This window comes from Xyrauchen texanus, chromosome 10, assembly GCF_025860055.1.
Source record: "Xyrauchen texanus isolate HMW12.3.18 chromosome 10, RBS_HiC_50CHRs, whole genome shotgun sequence".
Taxonomy (NCBI): Eukaryota; Metazoa; Chordata; class Actinopteri; order Cypriniformes; family Catostomidae; genus Xyrauchen; species Xyrauchen texanus.
In genome coordinates, this window is record NC_068285.1 from 8,094,576 (window position 1) to 8,116,185 (window position 21,610).

At 39.0% G+C, this 21,610-nt stretch overlaps 1 protein-coding gene across 2 annotated transcripts; it reads right to left on the minus strand.

Annotated features, from left to right (window-relative positions):
• Positions 1-5,440: 5,440 nt before the first annotated feature.
• LOC127650443 (transcriptional repressor scratch 1-like) lies at positions 5,441-9,188 on the minus strand. Of its 2 annotated transcripts, none has more exons than XM_052135885.1 (2): positions 8,565-9,188; positions 5,441-7,740 (listed from the first exon to the last, which is right to left on the minus strand). In XM_052135885.1, the coding sequence occupies exons 1-2, from the start codon at positions 8,677-8,679 to the stop codon at positions 7,013-7,015; spliced, it is 843 nt and encodes a 280-aa protein (XP_051991845.1). In that variant the 5' UTR covers positions 8,680-9,188; the 3' UTR covers positions 5,441-7,012. The 2 variants fall into 2 exon arrangements, with proteins under 2 accessions (XP_051991845.1, XP_051991846.1); XM_052135886.1 differs by lacking the exon at positions 8,565-9,188 and adding an exon at positions 8,049-8,069.
• Positions 9,189-21,610: the final 12,422 nt, after the last annotated feature.

Below are 21,610 nucleotides of genomic sequence, written 5' to 3' on the forward strand. Positions count from 1 at the left end.
CATCCATCCTGGGAGATCTGTGAGAAACTACAAACAAACTACTGATGAATTGATGTTACTCACTGTTAAATAAAGCAAAACTCTTTGAGAGACCATGTGTTACAGAGGTTTTACCAGGGGTGTAAAGGGGCTTCTTAGGCAGGACACGAAGCAGATGATCTAGGAATTATGTTACAGGTGCATTTCACACTATGGCTGGGATTTACTGAGACACCTAATACTGTTCTCTAGGATCTTGGTAAATCCCGGCCTAAATGTGAAATGTACTGCTGTACTGATATGCTTGTGTAATCTGTCATATTGCCTGTGCAGAACAAAATGATCTAAGCTATACTATCCACATTAACATGTTTAGCTCTACATTATACTGTTTGTCAACAACTGACTCATTTATGAAAATCTTTCTTTTTCCATAGGAATTTTAAGAGAAACATCTGAGAAAAACTTGACACTTCAATTCATTTTAACTGAGAGCTCCATTGCATCTTCTCAGATACCAAACACCTGAGCAATAAAATCATTGGGGAGGTGAGGAGATCGACAAATGTTGTGTTATTGTGACATCATTACAGCGTGATGAAGAGCGACAGATGAGTCAGTGGAGGTCAGTTTCAGGAGAACTGCAAGAGTTTTTATCAGTGCAACAGCGCTCTGACGTCAGAGTCCTGGCACATCCACAAACACACGGCCTGAGCACACCTGTATCCAGTAATGGATACTGCTGATGCGGCCCCTCGCAGCACAATTAGATGTTATCTCAGGAGACTAGCTCTGCCTCAGAGCGCCGGACTGATAATGATCCAAAAGCTCAGAGCTAGGAGATGTCGCAGAACCGCACTCTGTAACATCACGGTTTAGCCCTCAGAGATGCCAGCGTGACTCTCAAGCTAACCAGCATTATCTTTACTCAATGAGAATGAACTGCACCTGCTGATGGTGCCATTTATATGCACATGGAACACAAAGGATGGCTTGATGAATATTGTGATCCATTAAACAAAACAATGGCAGTGGATAGTGACTCACTTTAAAGCTTAAAAAGGATTCAAAAGTAGCATAAAATTTGTTAAAGCGACTTGTGCGAACGATTTGCATATGTAAGTAATTTACCAGCTAAAATCTTGACATCCATTGCATGGTCATGAGCGCTGTGCGAGAAGGACGTTGTTCAGTGGGATAACTAATATACTGTTAAAGACAGACATACTGTGAGCTCCAAGGTTGTTAATCGATGGTATATACTCCTTTTGAAGTCATCAGTCCACGTTATTTTCTGCTTCAAAAAGGTTTCATAGAGGTAGAACAACACTACTAATGAATCTGTAGAGAAAGATTCTCTGCATTTATTTATAGCCTAAACTCATCTTTCCATCTCTTAAAGTTGACCACATTCATTTATATCCACATCAGCGATTAAGGTCATTAACTGGTTAAGACTTTATTCCAAATAAAAGTTAAAATGCTCCACAAAGGTTTAAATGCTCCATAGGGTGTTCATCTATTCAAAATATTCCTACTTTTGTAAAAAGAAGAAACTGAAACATGCCCCATCTTTTCTTGTTCTTCTTTAAAATATATAATGGTGTCCTGAAAAACCCAGACAAACAAAAACTCTGTTTCATGCAGACAATAATATCTGAAATACCAGGAGAAACCACAACATATTCCGCAGCTAATGAAGCATACAAATTCAGCTTCATCTGGTAAGAAAGAAATATTAAAAGAAAGAAATTATAATAAAAATTTGTGTAATAATAATAATAATAATAATAATAATTGTTATTACTATTATTATTAGGTTATTATTATGAAAAGGCATTTAAAAGGCATATTTTAGTAATTGAAACTATAAATTTAAGAGGAACACTTAAAAATGGGCGTTTCATTTAGTTTTGACGCACGGTCGGTTTAAGCCCGCCCACACCCGGTCCTATCCGAATACAGAGACAGATACGGATCATTTTGTCATATAACCAGATACAGGTACAAATGCAGATAATGGCTTCGCTGCACACCCCTACTGAATATTTTTCAATAAAAAGATATTGTCTCAGTACTTGTAATCAACAGCTTTAAATCAATAGTTTTATATTTTTCCATCGTTTTTAATTCAATTACATCATTCACAATGCATCATAGGATTGTTGTACAGTCTTGCACCTATGTTTTTTGTTTTATTTCCAAATACTTCCTTACTTCAAATCAAAGTTTGGAACATTGTAATTTACCTTGGAGCTGGTTGGTTTTGGTCATTTGTAACAATTACAAGTAACAAGGATTTTATGACATTCAATGTCCTATTAAAAAAAAATGAATGGGAAAAATACTTCTGGAACCAAGATGGCTCATGAACATCATGTGACTGTGGCAACATTCTGCAAAACCAAATTGCATGCTTGATTACACGTTTCGCTGCAGCTTCCCAGTTAAACCAGCGGGGGGCACAATAAGTGAGTGAAATAATGGCGTAATCAGACAAGGTTTTTAAGTTGAATATTAGATGGTAAAATGTATCTCCCTAACATAAACATTTTACTTAAACCTAACCAGAAGTGATCTAAAATCATATGAGAGTTCAGCAAAACCCTAAACCAACACCTAAACCTTACCAATAGTGTCCTAAAAGCAAATGCAACATGAAAAGCACATTTTCACTTTGACACTTTCGTGTCTAGTGTCAACGGGTAGTCTTGAACCACGGTTATCTGAGTCCAAAGGCCAACAGTCTATCAGGTGAACTACCGCGGACGCTAATCACACTGGGATAAGTGTGTAAACGTAGGTGAGTCTGTACTTCTTCAATCGTACAAATGTTTCGTTTTTCAAACAATGCGTTACAGTAAAATGTTTCGATATAAAAACACAGCAGTGTGTGAGTAATAAAGAGAAATATAAGTGTAAATATAGTCATAATAAGCCCTTGTATTTGTGATTTGTCTGAAAGTGAATAAAAGGCACAGCTGTTGTTGCACCTCTAGTGTTCATTTCACCAGGAAACTGGTGCGAAACATGGAACGTGGCACGACAATGTACAGTTGCAAAAATTTATTTATAGTAACGTTCATTCTATGAGATAAGGTTGGATTAAAAGGTGGGCTGTGGTCTCCATTAAAACATCTCCTTTTGTGTTCCGCACATCATGGATAGTCATACAGGGTTTGGAACGACATGCGGATTTGTAAATGATGACAGATTTTTTTGGGTTGATGGTGATCATCACTTTATGAAACCCTCATAAGACTCGAGCCAAGAATCTCTGATCCGATGCGCTCAGACTTTGAAATTGATACCCCCCCAGCACGAACATGCAGTCAACTGTCCACTGCGCAGACATCTGATTTACAAGAATTAATGGATTCATTTCCATAATATCGCAAGGGCTGTGAGTCATTTCATTAATCATGGCCTTTTCAGAAGGGAAAAATGTCATGTGACGTGACACGAGTTTCATGAGTTTACTGAAAGCCTGTGATGTGGGCACAGAGCCAGAGTAAATAATCTGAACATCACATACAACATGAACCTTAAAGGAACGATTCGAGCTGAATTTACATGTCAGCAGTTAAAAGTTGGGAAAGTCACAGGGGTATTACTCAACACACACGGTCAGGACAAAGTGTTTTGTATGGAGAGAGCATGTCGACCCAAGGAGATATTTAAGACTGGAGGGTTTGTGATGTTCCTTCTTCTTCACGCTTCTACTTATGAATCTTCATGAGTCATTCTGGTGGACACACACATACACTTTGAACCCCAGGCTTTTAATTCTCTGGCCTCTCGACCAACCATAGTTACAATCCCATCAATTAAAGTCAGCATGACATTAAAACCGGCCCTAATTCCCTTCTCAATCCATGTTCTTGGACTAATTGTGAACAATTAGTTAGTTCATGTTGCATACATAATTTTATTTTATGACTCTATTTTGGTATGTAGCACCCAGTTTTCATTATGGATAGATACAATCAAGTATTTTGGCATTGAACATCTTGTTTCCATTGAAAATATGTCTGGTTTATGGAGGTCAGATGTGTTGCGAATGGCACTTCAGGTTGACTTTAAGCAAGCTGGTACGTAACTGGTAGCAAACTAGTTTTCTTACAAATGAGCTTGAGGGGGCATTCAATTAAGAAGTGTTAAGGGGTGCAGTTTTTTGGAACACAGATGAAAAACCTCTTCTTTCCAAAGCATGAACGCAAAATAAGCCTGCTTTAAAAATAGGCTTGTGTAAGACTAAACGCTCCACACGGGCCGTCCAGTAATGAAGCTGTTTTTCACCCAAAGTCATCAGAAGGCACTTTGAAGTGCTCTAGTCCTTGTTGATAAGAGCTCAGCTGGGACCTGGATTAAGCTGACGGGCGAATTCCCTCTGTCACTCGCATGTCTCAAGGTTAACGCCGCAGTACGGCCAAATGCAAAACTGAACCCAAACTAAAGCATATTTTTGGGGCTCTTTCAAGCAAAAGAAGGACATTTGCTTGCGTGCTTCCCTTTGATCAAACACTTTTCTCTCATGAGCTCCTGGAGAACACAATGCGGATGAAACTCAATCACTCGCAACAACGGAATCAGTCGAGGATTTAATTGAGATGAAAGCGAGCTTTGAACAGCTGCAAGTCGTCGTGTGTGTTTCTTATGTTTGGCATCTTAGAAATACTGGTAAATACTGTACAGCACCGAATTACCGTACACATTTCATGCACCGTACACATTTGCGTCACTTAAATTATGTCATGCACCAAGCGTGCATCAACTCAATCAGCATGCGTGGAACACATAGTTGTTGTTTCATTGATGTTTGTGCAGTCATTTATATTCCAAACCTCCAACACAAACAGAACCACAAAAAATGAGTTACTTATTAGTTCTTTATTATGAAGTGAGAAAATGCCCGGTGTCATTTGTGCTTTACATTGTTCAAATGCTGGGGGGAAAATACCCAGGGAAAAAAGAAGTCCAGAAATAAATTCATTTGATTCTTTACAGTTTGTAGAAATATTCGATTCCAAAGGAGTATTTACAAGGCATCTTGCATCAAACAGTTAGTTCCTTTGTCCATAAATACAAAAACAGAGGTTGAGCTAATACAAGGCCTGTCTACCTGAATCTCTAAGGTTTGTGCTACTAGTTGTGTATTATATTTCAAAATAAAGTCGGAAAGGTTTTCAAAGAAGTGCTTTTCAAAGGTGAATCTGCCAAACTTGGATGAAATACGTCCATCTGTCAGTATTGCAGTGTCAGCTCATCCATGTTTTCCATGTTTTTGTGCCGTTCACACAGGCCGTTCGGCAGATTCAGAGCAATTGATCCGGATTGCGCGCAGAGCTGTCCGTTCAGCACCATGCGCGCCTACGTTCTAAAACTACGTCATTAAATAAGAGGCAGGCAGTGCATAACCACTTACAAAACCACCCTATATCCCTCCCACCCCCATCCCGTGGAAGTATCCGCTAGTACTACTCTGGCATTTCCCTGATATTGAACTTCTGAATGTCTACGGATGGTATCGGATAAAATCGTGATTAAAAATGCTATAGTTATTACTCGCTTTAGCTTTTAAAAATACCATGCATTATTGCTCTATTCTTCATCATCATGACGCCCGAGAAATATTGCAGATGACAGATGCTATCTAGGTTTTGGCAAAAAATCCAAAGCTTCATAACATTGGCATAGATGTCATTAGGCTAGTAGTAGGTATGTTTTTGCATGCAACAAATTTATAAAGTGGCAAACAAAAATAAGGTATTTAGAAAGTGGCAAATGCTTTGGCGTACTGATGGTAAAGGCTTGGCAACGGAACACTAAATTAAAGTGCAAATCAAGATCGTCCACAGTTGGTTTTAGGAAATAAATAAATAAACATATAAATAGTACATAAATAAGGGAATGAATAAATAGTTTTACCTCAATGCTGAACACTTTTGTGGCCATTGGCTTCAGCGGTACAACATTATCCAATACTTAGAGAAAAGTTTGACCTTTTTGAGAGAAATAATGACATTTTCAATGTCTCAACAGGTGATAATTCGGCTGAGGATGTGTGAGAGAGTACACTTAAAAAAGAAAAGTTAAGGTACATGCGATTAATCCATGGTTTTCCATGATGTGCTGTCAACTAGTTGTATTCAGGTCATCAGGTGTGTAAAGTTCACTCTTGAAGGTACTGTAAGTTTTTGGGTTCAGTACAAGTAAAGCTCAATCAACAGCATTTGTGGCACTACCACCAAAAAAATCTGACTAGATCCTCCTTTTCTTTAAAAAAGAGTGAGGTAACAGTGAGGCACTTACAATGGAAGTCAATGGGGCCAATTTTTGGAGGTTTAAAGGCAGAAATGTGAAGCTTATAATTTTATTAAAGCACTTACGTTAATTCTTCTGTTAAAACGTGAGTATTATTTGAACTGTAAAGTTGTTAAATTGTCGTTTTTGTGGTCATTTTAGAATTTAGGGATTATGGCATTACACCATCATGGTAACAGCGTTGTAAAATTGGATTTAATGGTTAACTCCAAGGTTAGTAAGTGATTGTATCACAGTGAAATCATTTTAAAACACATATTGTTTAAATCTTGTGTCTATACTGTTGAAACCGTGAGTATTTTAATGTTTACAGATTAAACCCCATTGACTTCCATTGTAAGTGTCTCACTGTAAACTCAATTCTATTTTTTATAATGTATTTTTTTTTAAAGAAAATGAGGAACAAGTCAAAAAGATTTTTTGTGGTCATCAACATTATGGCCCCAAAATATTTTAAATAAAAATAAAAAAGCAGTCGATTGAGCTTAACTGGCATTGAACCCGGAATTTTCCTTTAAAAATAAAGGTTCCAACAGTGTGTTTTCGTAACGATGGAAGAACCATTTTTGAAGAACCTATTTTAATAGTCTAAAGAACCTTTTTTTCACTACAATGAGAAGGCTCAATGGATGTTAAAGGTTCCCATGGAACCACACATGCCAAAAAAGAACCTTTATTTTTAAGAGTATTTCAAGTTCGATGCGTATTTTCACGCATCCAGAGGGCTCAGAGGCGCAAAAGCTCCCTTGAAGCAGGCCGACTCGTAGTGCTTATTCAGGTAGGACTTTAGAGCGAATGTCTTGTTGCATCTCTTGCACTTGTAGTGCTTAAAGGCCGAGTGAGTCTGCATGTGGGCGCGAAGGTTGGAGCGGTCGGCGAACGCCTTCCCGCAGTGCGCGCATCCGAACGGCTTCTCGCCCGTATGAGAGCGCATGTGTCCCTGTAAAAGCCAAGGCCTGCTGAAGGCCTTTGCGCATATGTCACACTTGTGCTTGAGGTCGTGGGTCAACAAATGCATGGCCATGGCCGGCATGGAGACGTACACCTTCCCGCAGGTGGGGCACTTTTTGGCCATTTTGCTGTCCATGCTCCGGTGCGTTTGCTTGTGTCGGCTCAGGTTGGAAGACGTGGCGTATGTCTTTCCGCACTCGTTACACGAGTGCCTCTGAAGGGTGCGTGGACTGCTGATGGCTTTTCTCCTTGACCTCCCGTCCGTGATGAAGAATGCGTCCACCGTGTAGCCCTCGCTGACGGCGTTGTCTCCGTTGATGTAGCCGGATGAGATCTCAGATTGTGGGCTGTCAGGCTGATCCGAGTCCGGGGCTCCATAGTCATCACTGTGGATGCTGTCGTAGATGGGTCCGGGGGAGGGTACTTTGATGCCACTGTCGCTTTCGGCGTCATACACGACCGGGGTCATGTAGTCACTGATGTATCCTGCAGATAACGAAAGCAACAGTACATTTAGATGCAACAGTGCCTCATACATTAGCCTACCAGACTAGAGGTGAACCCAGACTTCTCTTAAAAAGCTTTCTCTACATTAACAACCACGCGCGCGCACTAAAATCAATAGCTCTCAATTTCAATTAAAATGGCGAGGAGAATGAAATCGCTGCAGTTATAATTGCTTTTGCAGACTTGAGCAGAATTAGGTCGATGCACGCTCAAAACGCATCCACAGAAGGTTAAAGATATAATTCTGTGACCCCCCATCCACCCCCAGATAAGAAAAGCATGCATACATATTTCATAAATGCTCTTCCGGACAGAATGTATGCTTATGCGAGTGTATGCAAAGCTCAGGTTATGTAGAGCGTAAATAATAACCTGAAACATGATCAAGCGTTCCCTTACTAGACTGTGTGTATGTGCGCGCGCGTGAATAATTCCATGACATAGTGCTCCTGTGTGCTTAAAATGCACGCTTAGTGTGATAACTGGTTATCAATACAGTACAACTCTTAGATGTGGAATACTTGTTGCTCTGCGTTTGCTAAAATCAAATGCGTCTTAAACCGCGTTGAAGAGGCGAACGCGTGCTCGATTGAGCGCAACACCTGAAAAGCAAGCCTCAAAATGTGCAGACTCGACAGAAACTGTGCTGCGCGTGAGGGTGTTGAATACAATGTAACCTCATGTTAATTCAGACCCTGATTTTGATTAAAACCCATCAAACTGCAACCATGATTCACATGCATACGACCTGGACACCTTTAATGGACATGATTCGACAATAAATGTCCAATAAATCTAACTACCTTTCTCATGAAAGCGCAGGCTGAGGTCTGTCCTGGATCTGCCATAGGAGCTCTCAAAATCAGCGGATGAGAAATCATCAAGCTTAACCTTTTTGACCAGGAAAGACCTTGGCATGTTTCAACGTTGAAGAATAATAATAAAAAAAAGCACTCGTCCGCAGGTCGAATCTCTTTCTTTCTTCATGCAACGCTGGGTGAAAATGCGTCCTGTATTGCTCCTTTTCGGTAATGCCAAGGTTAGGATGCCAGCACAGGGTTACGGTGGACCCGCGAGCCCTTTATTGCGTTGTGTTGATGCAGCGCGACGGAAGAAATGCAACTTCAGCACTGGACAGCTCCCGCGTCAGCGGTCAGTTTTCAGCACTGGACAGCTCCGCAGATCTTCTCTTTAACGTGCCTCCTTCCTTCAGGACCTGCAACGATGATCTTATCTTCCAGGTTTGGGCTTTAAGTGTAAACTAACTCGTCCTCTAGTTTTCGATATGCTTCTATAACCCGTAAGACACAGAAAGGGCAGTAAAGAGCTGAGTGTGCGTCAGCCTGTTTGCTCAGCTCTCTCTTGCTTTATATCGCAGCTGCTCCGTCTGAAGGCGTTGGGCTTTCTGAAGTCTGTTGATCAGCTGTTGGGATTTATATGGCTGCGATCAGGTGGGAAATGAAAATGGAAGTACTTAATTTAATCCATGAAAAAAAAAAAAGAAAGAAAATCTACCGGGACCAGCATTGAACTGGATAACTTAATGACGCTGTGAGGCGTCAACGCTTGCGCCGAATTTTTCTCGAAGTCAATGAAGAGTTGAGAAGTATGGAGGACAAAATCTGCGAATATAATAAATATAAAAGATAATAAAATAAATAAATACACAAAGAAGTATATAAATAAATACACACATTCGTGCATAAATAAATGTATAAACTCAGCAAATAAAGAAACTTCCTCTCATTTTCAACTGCTTTTATTTTCAGCAAACTTAACATAGGAAAATATATGTATGAACATAAAAAGCTTCAACAGCTAAGACAAAAACTGAACAAGTTTCACAGACATGTGACTAACAGAAATGGAATAATGTGTGTGTGTGTGTGGGGGGGGTATCTGGTGTGGCCACCAGCTGCATTAAGTACTGCAGTGCATCTTGTCCTCATGGACTGCACCAGATTTGCCAGTTCTTGCTGTGAGATGTTACCCCACTCTTCCACCAAGACACTTACAAGTTCCCGGACATTTCTGGGGGGGAATGGACCTAGCCCTCATCCTCCGATCCAACAGGACCCAGATGTGCTCAATGGGATTGAGATCTGGGCTCCTCGCTGGTTATTGCAGAACACTGACATTCCTGTCTGGCAGGATATCCCGCACAGAATGAGCAGTATGGCTGGTGACACTGTCATGCTGGAGGGTCATGCCAGGATGAGCCTGCAGGAAGGGTACCACATGAGGGAGGACGACATCTTCCCTGTAACGCACAGCGTTGAGACTGCCTGCAATGACAACAAGCTCAGTCAGATGATGCTGTGACACCCCAGACCATGACGGACCCTCCATCTCCAAATCGATCCCGCTCCAGAGTACCGGCCTCGGTGTAACGCTCATTCCTTCGGCGATAAACCCAAGTCCGACCATCACCCCATGTGAGACAAAACCACGAATCGTCAGTGAAGAGCACTTTTTGCCAGTCCTGTCTGGTCCAGCGAAGGTGGGTTTGTGCTCATAGGCAATATTGTTGCTGGTGATGTCTGGTAATGACCTGCCTTACAACAGGCCTACAAGCCTTCAGTCCAGCCTCTCTCAGCCTATTGCGGACAGTCTGAGCACTGATGGAGGGATTGTGTGTCCCTGGTGTAACTCGGGCAGTTGTTGTTGTGATATTCGGATATACCGACCCTGCAGGTGTTGTTACATGTGGTCTGCCAATGCAAGGATGATCAGCTGTCCTTCCTGTCTCCCTGTAGTGCTGTCTTAGGCGTCTCACAGTACAGACATTGCGATTTATTGCCCTGGCCACATCTGCAGTCTTCATGCCTCCATGCAGCATGCCTAAAGCATGTTGATGCAGATGAGCAGGGACCCTGGGACTCTTTATTTTGGTGTTTTTCCAGAGACAGTAGAAAGGTCTCTTTAGTGTCCTAAGATTTATAACTGTGACCTTAACTGGATACCATCTGTAAGCTGTTAGTTTCTTAACAACCATTCCACAGGTGCATGTTCATTCATTGTTTATGGTTCATTGAACACGCATGGAAAACTTTCTTTAAACATTTTACAATAAACATATGTAGAGTTTATTTGGATTTTACTAAACTATCTTTAAAATACAGTGTCCTGAAAAAGGGACGTTTATTCTTTTTGCTGAGTTTAAATATTTCACTGCAAGGAGATATACAAATAATCAAATAAATACATAAATAATAAATGCATTCATCAGCACAACAATGATACAATATTAAACAAATAAATGGTTGGGAAAATAAAAAAGGAAAGGAAATGCTAAATTGAAAGTTGATTTTTATTCATTAATTTATTTCTGTGTGTATTTCCTTATTTGTAAGAGAGGATGTAAACAGCCGTTCAGTTATTAGATTCGAACTATCGAGTGATCCTTGTCAAATGTAGCTGCTAAATGTCCCAAATCATCTATGCATGCATATGCATTTATTTCTATTATTATTAAACTGATTTAAAATGTAACTTATTAAATAAATAGCATTACATAAATAATCGTTTCTATAAATGTCTATATTTCCACTTAATTTAAACTATAAACCAATATAAATGCATTAAGTTATTACTGCTCATTTTTTATAAATAAATAATAATAATACAATTATCAAAAAAATATATTTTAAAAATGAACAGGATTTATTTGATTGTATTTATATAGTTTTATAGAAAATGAAGTGGAAATAAAATGTTAATTAATTTATTATAATAAAATATTATTATTATTATTTAAATTTAATCCTGCTTTATTTTCTACTATATACATTCAAATTAATACTGATCATTTATAGAAAATCTGTAAAGTAAATATTTATTTATTTAAATTTAATTCCCACTTTATTTTCTGTAAAACAACATTAATACATTTTAATTATTCTGCATAAATTATTATTTAGATCACCAAGAGAGATTATAAAAAAAATGTTCAACCCATACTATTATCGATTAATTATTTTGTTTAGAATATTTAGATTAGCTATTTTTATTTCCCATTTCATATACATTTCATTTGCAACATGTGATCACTCTCACTTTGTTAAAAAATAAAAAAATAAATCCGCCCTCCCGAGCTGCGTTTTCCCGCAGCGCTTTTTACGCGAACCACTAAATCAATTATTGACTGTGGCCTCAGGCTTTCAGGTCATTCTTTTACATCACGGTTTATAAACCAATGGCTTTCTTTTCATGCAAATCACACGAATTGGGTACCAGAAGGTCCGTTTCCTCAATGATTCCTGTAGGAGCCATATGTGCGCAATTAACGGCGATCGCGGAGCTGTAGTGCGCTCTGTTGACATCGTGTTCCCATTGTTCACCCCTTCAATGGGACGCCTTTGAATATGGACGTCCTGCTGTAGGATTCTCATTTCACAAACATTCAGACCCGGTGAAAATGTGTTAAAGTGATAGATGCAGGTTTGATCTCTTGTCTATGAGACCGTGAAGTCATTGTTCAATTTGCAAACCTTCCCCCCACAATAATGCATGCACATAGAGAAGTCATTTAAAGTGACTTTTTGCAATATTTTACAATAATGCTGTCACAGGTCATTTTTAAGCTAAATTAATTCATTTTAATATGCATTGGCTTATTATGTCGCCAGAAAAGAAAGAGGGTTAATGGTAACAAGTTTGACATTTGTAGTTTAATTTGACATTACAAGATTATGAAATTACAAGGTGCTGAAAGATAATTTTATACTGACATTTCTAAAATTCTCCACTTTTTTATTAGTTGTTTACCAAGCATGGTAACAAGGTTGACATTTTAAGATTGTCCCCTACCGAAAAACATAAATCATAAAGAGATAAAAAAAATATTAAGATAGGCTATTTTAATTTGTCATTGGAGAGACGAGACTTTCAATAGCCTATATGATTAGAGAGAGAATCAAGACAAAATACTAGCTTTTATTTACATATATATTTTTGTTTAGATCAGAATAGCTTTTGTATGTCTATTTGCATATTTAGCACATACGTCTGCATTGTTTAAGTCTTTTTGTTTACACACATCTATATGAAGGAGCCGTTTTCTAGAATGACCCATAGGTTGATTTGACTCAGTCACCAGGATTTCTATGCGTGTGTAGGCCTAGTATCCCCAGCATGCATCGAGTATGTAGGACACTGTTGCACAGCAGTTGACATTCCCAAGCGCACTCGGAGGACAGTAACAGCAGCAGCCCACGGCGACCTGACGTGTTTATGGGGGAGAAGGACGTTCGCGGGAAATGCTGACATCAGCTGGAAAAACACTGGCGAAAATATTGAAGTGCTCCGCATTTGCATAATAATAGTCTGTCTGTAGAGACACATGCTCAAATGTCTCGTCGGTGTGCAATGAAAAGGACTGCATTGATATTTAATTCTCACATACGGAGACAGATTCAAATCAGAAAGCAGGACAATTCTGGTGATGACTTGTGGAAGTGAGGATGCTGTAATCCTTTCAGGCACAGTGCTTGCCACATCTTCTTTGAGCATCTCTCATTTTGAGTTAAAATAACAAATCTCTGCATTTTTTTAATATATTCATTATGTTGTTTGGGACATTAGGTGATCACAGTTGCTGATGGGGCTTCTAAAAATGTCTTATATATATATATATATATATATATATATATATATATATATATATATACACACCACAGTTAGTTCCGGTCCTTGAATCTGATTGGACGTTCCATGAGCTCTTATGTTCTGACACCATCAGCACTCATCAGCACGCTTCAAGAGCTACTGTAGGTTAAGCGCCCCATTTTACATAAAAAAAAAATTCAATACATATGTTAGCCAGCAGGTAGTGGCAAAAGATCATTTTTGTGTGTAATATGAGCCGATGTGAATTGAATTTGTTATTCATCGTTTACACAGAACAGCGCTCTGTGATCGCTCGTTTTACTACTACACTACTAAAGCTAGAAAATAGATTTAAACGGCTTTAAACGAACAACTTCAGCATTACGGCTCATCACAGCTGAGAGGTACACAACATTGATTACAGAACTCGAGGCTCTTATATATTACCGGAGTTTACACATTGGATACATAATGTTTAAGACTGCGGTTTCTATAGTGATCGATTCTTGCGCACCAGCTCTCGCGAAATAGAGAGAATTACCCACGCCTGGATGGCTATTTTTATACTGAGAAAGCTGCTCTTCAGAAAGCTGACAGCATCTCTGCTAGGGAGTGGCAACAGGTGATTGCACACGCTCTGTCTCTCTCTCTCTCTCTCTCTCTCTCTCTCTCTCTCTCTCTCTCTCTCTCTCTCTCTCCCACACTTACACACACACAAACATCCATCTTTGTTTATCCAATGACTTGTTAGAAACAGCACAAGCCGTGATACTTTTTCTGAAGTGACATTTTTGAATTACTAACGAAGGCTTGAACGCATCATTTATTTTGAAACAACAATGGCAGATTCTGATCCATCGCGTAAGAAAGTAGTTCTGTGCACAAACCCATTTTTATGTCCTAATTTTTTAAATGTACTTGTTCATTGAACTGTTGTATATAAGCAATATCACACTCGCAATCGTGCTATATGGCCCTTCATCAGCACTGCTATCATTACCTACGGCACTCGACCTGCGGCCGAATCACAGCAGTGCTGATGTAGGGCCATATAGCACGATTACGGGTGTGATATTGCTTAAGTATTTAACATATGTATTGAAGTTATTGCATTGTTGGATTGAATATTTTTACACAAGTGAACTGGACCCTCTCGATGCATAGTGCTCACAAAGAAAAGGCTTAGAAATGACCTTTAACCCTAAGCCCAAGTAAATCAAACTCATTTAAGTTTGTTTTGTTGGCAATGCACTTTAATTTCTTTGTGCCTGCAATTTTTATATATCTCTGTATATGTGTATTTGAAGAAGGAGAAGACACTTGGATTGCTCACTTGAGAAGCTCCAGCAGAATAGCAGATGGATGGATGAAGCCGTCATCATAAGCCACTGAGAAGCTGACAAAAGAAAAACAGGTGAAACTCGCAGCTTGAGATGATACAGGAAAATGTCAAAGTCGATTTCCACAGTCATGTGCTCATACAATCACAAGTTATTGCACCATCTATCTCTCTTATCTACGACACACACACACTCCTGCAGTGCTCTTGCTCTCATGAGGGTGTGTCTGCAGAGACCTGATGCCCCTTCACAGCTGCCACGGCTGACCGGTGACGGGCAGATCTAGGCTTAATAGCTGCCCTCCTTTCTTGTTTTCTCTCTGTCTCTCTCTTTTTGACAACAGTTTCATAAAAAAATGCACTAAGTATTTAAATTCAGACATAGTGTTATTATAGCAGAGCAAACATCTTTTGAACGAAGCACAATTGTTTCATAAAAGTTTATGGCTTTAACATGGAGGAGAATAGCAGAATTTACAGCAGCTCTCGATATATCCTTAAGATCTCTCCAGAGGGGCACTTGCTTTGTCAGCTGGCCGACACATTGAAGTGATCAGGGGGTACGTGGGGGTTTCTGTCTTCCCCATCATGAAAAACTTTATGATGGTGTTTATTTTCGGATTTTCTAAGGCGAGCATCACTTTCACTAATACAGTGCTCAAACTTAGTGTTCGTGATTTAAACAAACTTCTAACCCTTAGTATTAAACTGAAGTGTGTAACTCGTCCGGCACTGTTAGTGCTACAGACATGAATGATACCTCAATCTTGTTGAGGAAAAGTGTAGTTACTTTACTACATGATCAGACATAATTTTTTCATTTGGCAGATAATTCAACGGGTCAAACGTTTCAGTAGACTTGCACTGAAGGAGGGACTCTAAACACATATAGAGACCAGAATATCACAGAGACTTGAGGGTAGACTCTTTTGACTTAGAGTCAGTAAGTACCCAGAACACCCTAGCAACTACAAAGCAATGCACTAAACACCACACAGAACACCTTAGCAACCATACAGTAAAATGTTATAAACACTTAAGACATTGTAGCAACTGAATAACTAGTTAAAACCTACTCAGAACACTTTAGCAAGCATATAGTAAAAGGCGAAAAACACTTATGATATTGTAACAATGATATAACTGGCTAAAAATACTCAAAATAATCTTAGCATGCATACAGTAAAATTCTATAAACACTTAGCAACTGCATAACTTGTTATAAAAACACTCAGACTATGTTAGCAAACATAAAGTAAAATGCTAAAAACACTAAAAACATCTTAGCACCTGCATAATTTGTTATAAAAACACTCAGACTATGTTAGCAAACATAAAGTAAAACGCTAAAAACACTAATAACATCTTAGCAACTGCATAACTTGTTATAAAAACACTCAGACTATGTTAGCAAACATAAAGTAAAATGCTAAAAACACTAAAAACATCTTAGCAACTGCATAACTTGTTATAAAAACACTCAGACTATGTTAGCAAACATAAAGTAAAATGCTAAAAACACTAAAAATATCTTAGCACCTGCATAATTTGTTATAAAAACACTCAGACTATGTTAGCAAACATAAAGTAAAACGCTAAAAACACTAATAACATCTTAGCAACTGCATAACTTAAAACACTCAGACTATGTTAGCAAACATAAAATAATATGCTAAAAACACTAAAAACATCTTAGCAACTGCATAACTTATTATAAAAACACTCAGACTATGTTAGCAAACATAAAGTAAAATGCTAAAAACACTAAAAACATCTTAGCAACTGCATAACTTGTTATACAAACACTCAGACTATGTTAGCAAACATAAAATAATATGCTAAAAACACTAAAAACATCTTAGCAACTGCATAACTTATTATAAAAACACTCAGACTATGTTAGCAAACATAAAGTAAAATGCTAAAAACACTAAAAACATCTTAGCACCTGCATAATTTGTTATAAAAACACTCAGACTATGTTAGCAAACATAAAGTAAAACGCTAAAAACACTAATAACATCTTAGCAACTGCATAACTTGTTATAAAAACACTCAGACTATGTTAGCAAACATAAAGTAAAATGCTAAAAACACTAAAAACATCTTAGCAACTGCATAACTTGTTATAAAAACACTCAGACTATGTTAGCAAACATAAAGTAAAATGCTAAAAACACTAAAAATATCTTAGCACCTGCATAATTTGTTATAAAAACACTCAGACTATGTTAGCAAACATAAAGTAAAACGCTAAAAACACTAATAACATCTTAGCAACTGCATAACTTAAAACACTCAGACTATGTTAGCAAACATAAAATAATATGCTAAAAACACTAAAAACATCTTAGCACCTGCATAATTTGTTATAAAAACACTCAGACTATGTTAGCAAACATAAAGTAAAATGCTAAAAACACTAAAAACATCTTAGCAACTGCATAACTTGTTATACAAACACTCAGACTATGTTAGCAAACATAAAATAATATGCTAAAAACACTAAAAACATCTTAGCAACTGCATAACTTATTATAAAAACACTCAGACTATGTTAGCAAACATAAAGTAAAATGCTAAAAACACTAAAAACATCTTAGCAACTGCATAACTTGTTATACAAACACTCAGACTATGTTAGCAAACATAAAATAATATGCTAAAAACACTAAAAACATCTTAGCAACTGCATAACTTATTATAAAAACACTCAGACTATGTTAGCAAACATAAAGTAAAATGCTAAAAACACCCAAAACATCTTAGCAACTGCATAACTTGCTACAATCACTCAGAAGCAAGAATTTAGTAAACACGTAAGCAAGCATTTAGTAAAATGCTATAAACTCTTCAGACATCATAGCTCTCAGAACACCTTAGCAACCACATAATAACCTAGCATCCTTGGATCATGGCAATGAGATTTACATGGGCAAGCAACTTTATGAATTCAAATTTATCAAGATTTTGCGGTATGATTGGAAGCATATAAATACAGGTGGTGCACTTGTCCATGTCTCCAAACGGAGTTTAAACTGTCTGTAGGCTTACATATGTCCACTTTTACTCCTAATGGAGAGTTTAAACCTTAATCTCTCAGGAGCGTCTCTCTTTCATCCAATGCTTCACTGCTCTGGAATATAGGGCCCCCTCTGTCAAGAGCCCTTTGACCCCTACCCTCCTGACCCACTATGCTCCAGTGGTCATTAGAGGGGAGGGGGCACCCAAACTCTGCCTGTCCCGGCATGCTGTGACAAGCGCATGCATTCGCTCACACATGGGGCTTCTCTTGAGAAAATCAGCGATTGGTATAATCTGTTCGGCACAGGAGGCTTGAGAGACATTAATCTTATTTGTCATAACCCATCTCGGGAGAGCAGACCCCACCAGCCCAACCCAGACCCAACTGGAGGGGGAAGAAGGAGTGCGCCCCGGGACACCCCATATCTCACCCGCGCAGTCCCTGACGCTAATTAGATGTTAGAGTGAAAGAAACTACAAGGGGGACAAAGGAGACATTATTTAGATTAGCATTTCGTTTTTATTGGAGCTTCTTTTCAAACCTGTTCTCTTATGTTTGTCTTTTGTTTTGGCTCTTATAAGTGGGAATGAGGAACATTACGAAAATTGTAACGTGCAAACAGGCTGATAAACCTGACTCAGTTAAGTAACCTGAAGGCCAAAACATATACTATGCAAGCTTGTTTTCGTCTGTTGTTGCATTCCAAAATGTGTCACACTGCAATTCATAACACAACGAAGAGAATATTACTGTGCAAGTAAGTTAAAGCCAATATATATGCAGCTATTACCTAAATAGTAACATATAGAGTTTAATGGTACAGAACTCTGAGGGTAATTAAATCGCCCCCTTGAGTTCTGGAGTTTGTTACCGCCACATTAGAGCAATAATGCACGTTTAGCATTTGCAACCAGACCATGCTTTAGAAATGTGCTAGAATATCACACACAGCCGACAGTGGTAGCCAACAATTTGAGCCGAACATGTCGACTTTAGATCTTCTCTGTTCCGTGACATTTAATTGGGACAACGGCGTGTCCACTGTGCTCTTTGTCTTTCAGCCGGCAGAGACCTCATTAAGATGGTGTGTGGGCACAGAACTGAATCTTGCACTGTCATTGTCATTTGCAGAGTCCAGCTGAAAGTGTGTAAAGACATCCAGACCTCTGCGTTTAATGAAGAACTCATAAAGAGAACCGTACAAGGAAAGGCCAACTGGTAAATTGAGGGTACACATTTGGAGCAGGGAAGTCTAACCTGTTATACATAGAGTCCATCAACAGGGGAATAGGGTGGATTAGGAATTGTATTGCACGGCGAAAAGCCCTCACAGCCTGGTGTGCGCTGGCAGGCGGGACCCTCTCTCTATCATGTCACCTGACCCCTATGAGGCACACAGATAGGTGCCAAGACCATTGTTGTTTGTGTGTGCACCAGTGCGGACAATAGTTTTGTTTGTGTAAACATGAGCATGTGTGGCACATTTGTGATATGTGGCAAATTATGCATGGATGTGAGGCCCAGATAGTTTGTGAATAACGTCAATAAACGATATGTTCCTTGATGAACTCTTTATTGCCCAGTGGTTGCTCTTTCATACATCAAGTTTCATTGCAGTACATTATTAACCGTTTCACTACACCACCACTAGGGTGGTGGTGTAGTGGTCTAAGCACATAACTGGTAATCTGGTAATCAGAAGGACACTGGTTCGAACCCCACAGTCACCACCATTGTGTCCTTGAGCAAGGCAATTAACTCCAGGTTGCTCTGGGGGATTGTCCCTGTAATAAGGGCACTGTAAGTCGCTTTGGATAAAAGTGTCTGCCAAATGCATAAATGTAAATGTTTATCCTAAAATTCTTTAGGCGATATATAAAATACATGCAAATGAGTTGATTGTAGGCATAGGCTAAGAGTGTAGAGCATTAAAATGAATGTTGAAAATATAGCTCAGATCATTTGGTTGTGAAAATATTGGTTGAGATATGTTTGAGTTTCTATTAAGATCTCTGACTTTTGAGTATAGACGTTGGTATCTTTGCAAATCTAAGCTATGAGATAAAGTTCATACTTCAATGAAACATGACTGAAGACTCCATTCAGCCTCCTGATTCACATATTAAGACACAAATGAGTCAAATGGAGCTCTGAAATTAATATTGATAGCATTGCTCAAATCATTTGCTCATGGATGCATTTGAGAAATGTTTGAGTTCATATTTATATACTTTAAATCATAGACTTTCATGTCTTGACAAATCAGAGCACAGTTGGAGGAATTTCTTAAATCTCTTCTGAAACTCTAGACGAGACACATGTGAGATTATCTGAGAAGCAGTACACTTTGGCAAGTCTCCATTTGCTCTCAGTTCAATCTCAGTACTGTCTGGGAGAAACAATTGAGACATTAAAGGTATCTTATGTGTGATTTGTTTTTTTCCTACAGGCCCATCCTGAAGAAGATGGCATGCAAATTTTTACCAAAGCTGGCCATGTTTCCAGCCAATCAAACATTGCTTTGCTGGCCCACGTCCTCTTCGTTTTCTCCCACTTTCCACCATGATGTTGCCGCTGGAGCTCTTGATGAGCCGAGCGTGTTTGTATTGAGTGTCGGGTTCGGGGGAAGGTGGGAGCAGGCAGACTTGTTTAGTTGAACCCTGATGAGAGTCTGCGAGATGAAGTGAGTGCTTTCGCATCAGTGTCATGCAGTCTACCGAGGTTTGTGTGGCACGAGCGATCTCATTAGCTCTCAAATGGGAGACACACAGTCTATCAGTGTCAATAGGCTGACAACAGATACGAGGAACAGGGGGCGTCCGTTGCTCTCCATGCAAATAACCTGGCTTCCTTCCTCTCTGTCTGTCTCTCTTGCTGTCTCACTCTCTCTTACTTTAAAGCTGATGTACTGGATGTATTTTTTATCAACATTAAAATACTCTACTATCCCAGTCTGAAATGCAGTGAAGTGTAAGTAAACAGTTTGTAGGTTGATTTTCCTGAAAGTATGAACACTGTCACTCTGTGGCACTTTCAGATCATAATTGAAATGTCAACACACTGTATTGAATGCAATAAGAAGTGTGTTGAAGGACAGTTTTGTCTTCATACACCTAAAGCATATACTTTCATTCTGAAAACAATTTGACGTTTGTTCATCAGGATACTAATCATTTGGTTTTTGCATTTATATTCCCAAATAGTTTTCTTAGTTGTGAAGGTTAAAATAAGCTTCAAATATTGATGTTGAGTTTACGGTTACAATTTTAATTCAGATTCTTGAACAGATTCTTTCTGACTCGACTCTGACTCATCCTGTTATGGACTCCGTCTTGAGTCCGACTCGCCCCTTTTGGACTCAGACTTGACTCAGACTCGATTGTTTAAAGACTCGGACTTGACTCAACCTCGACTAAAGAGGACTCGAAGGGGCTTCTACAACAACTTATCTTTCCGACATCAACCATGCTCGATTTCACCACGATTGCTGCTCTGTATCTGTTGTGGAAGTCCCAGATATGTTGACGTTGTGTCATACAATTTCGGGTGCCCACACACCGCTACAACCATTTTTCCTGATTTCTTCTGCTACTACTTCAGTACGTCAGTGACTTCCTCAATCTCAGTACTGATACTGAATGAAGCAATTTTCACCTTTTCTCTTTGCACCATTCGTTTTATTCGCCCTGTCCTTTTCGGCATATCGCGGCGCTGTTTTGTGGTCCGTTTTGCATAACGTGGCGGCTCATTTTAGCTTATCGCGACCCATTCAGCCCATTTTGCGGCCGACCCACTTGCCCGCTCGGTTCTCCCGTTGGCCAGTCCGCCCCTGATCAGCCCCAAAGTGCGTCGGCCCACTGGGAAAATGCCTGGAATGC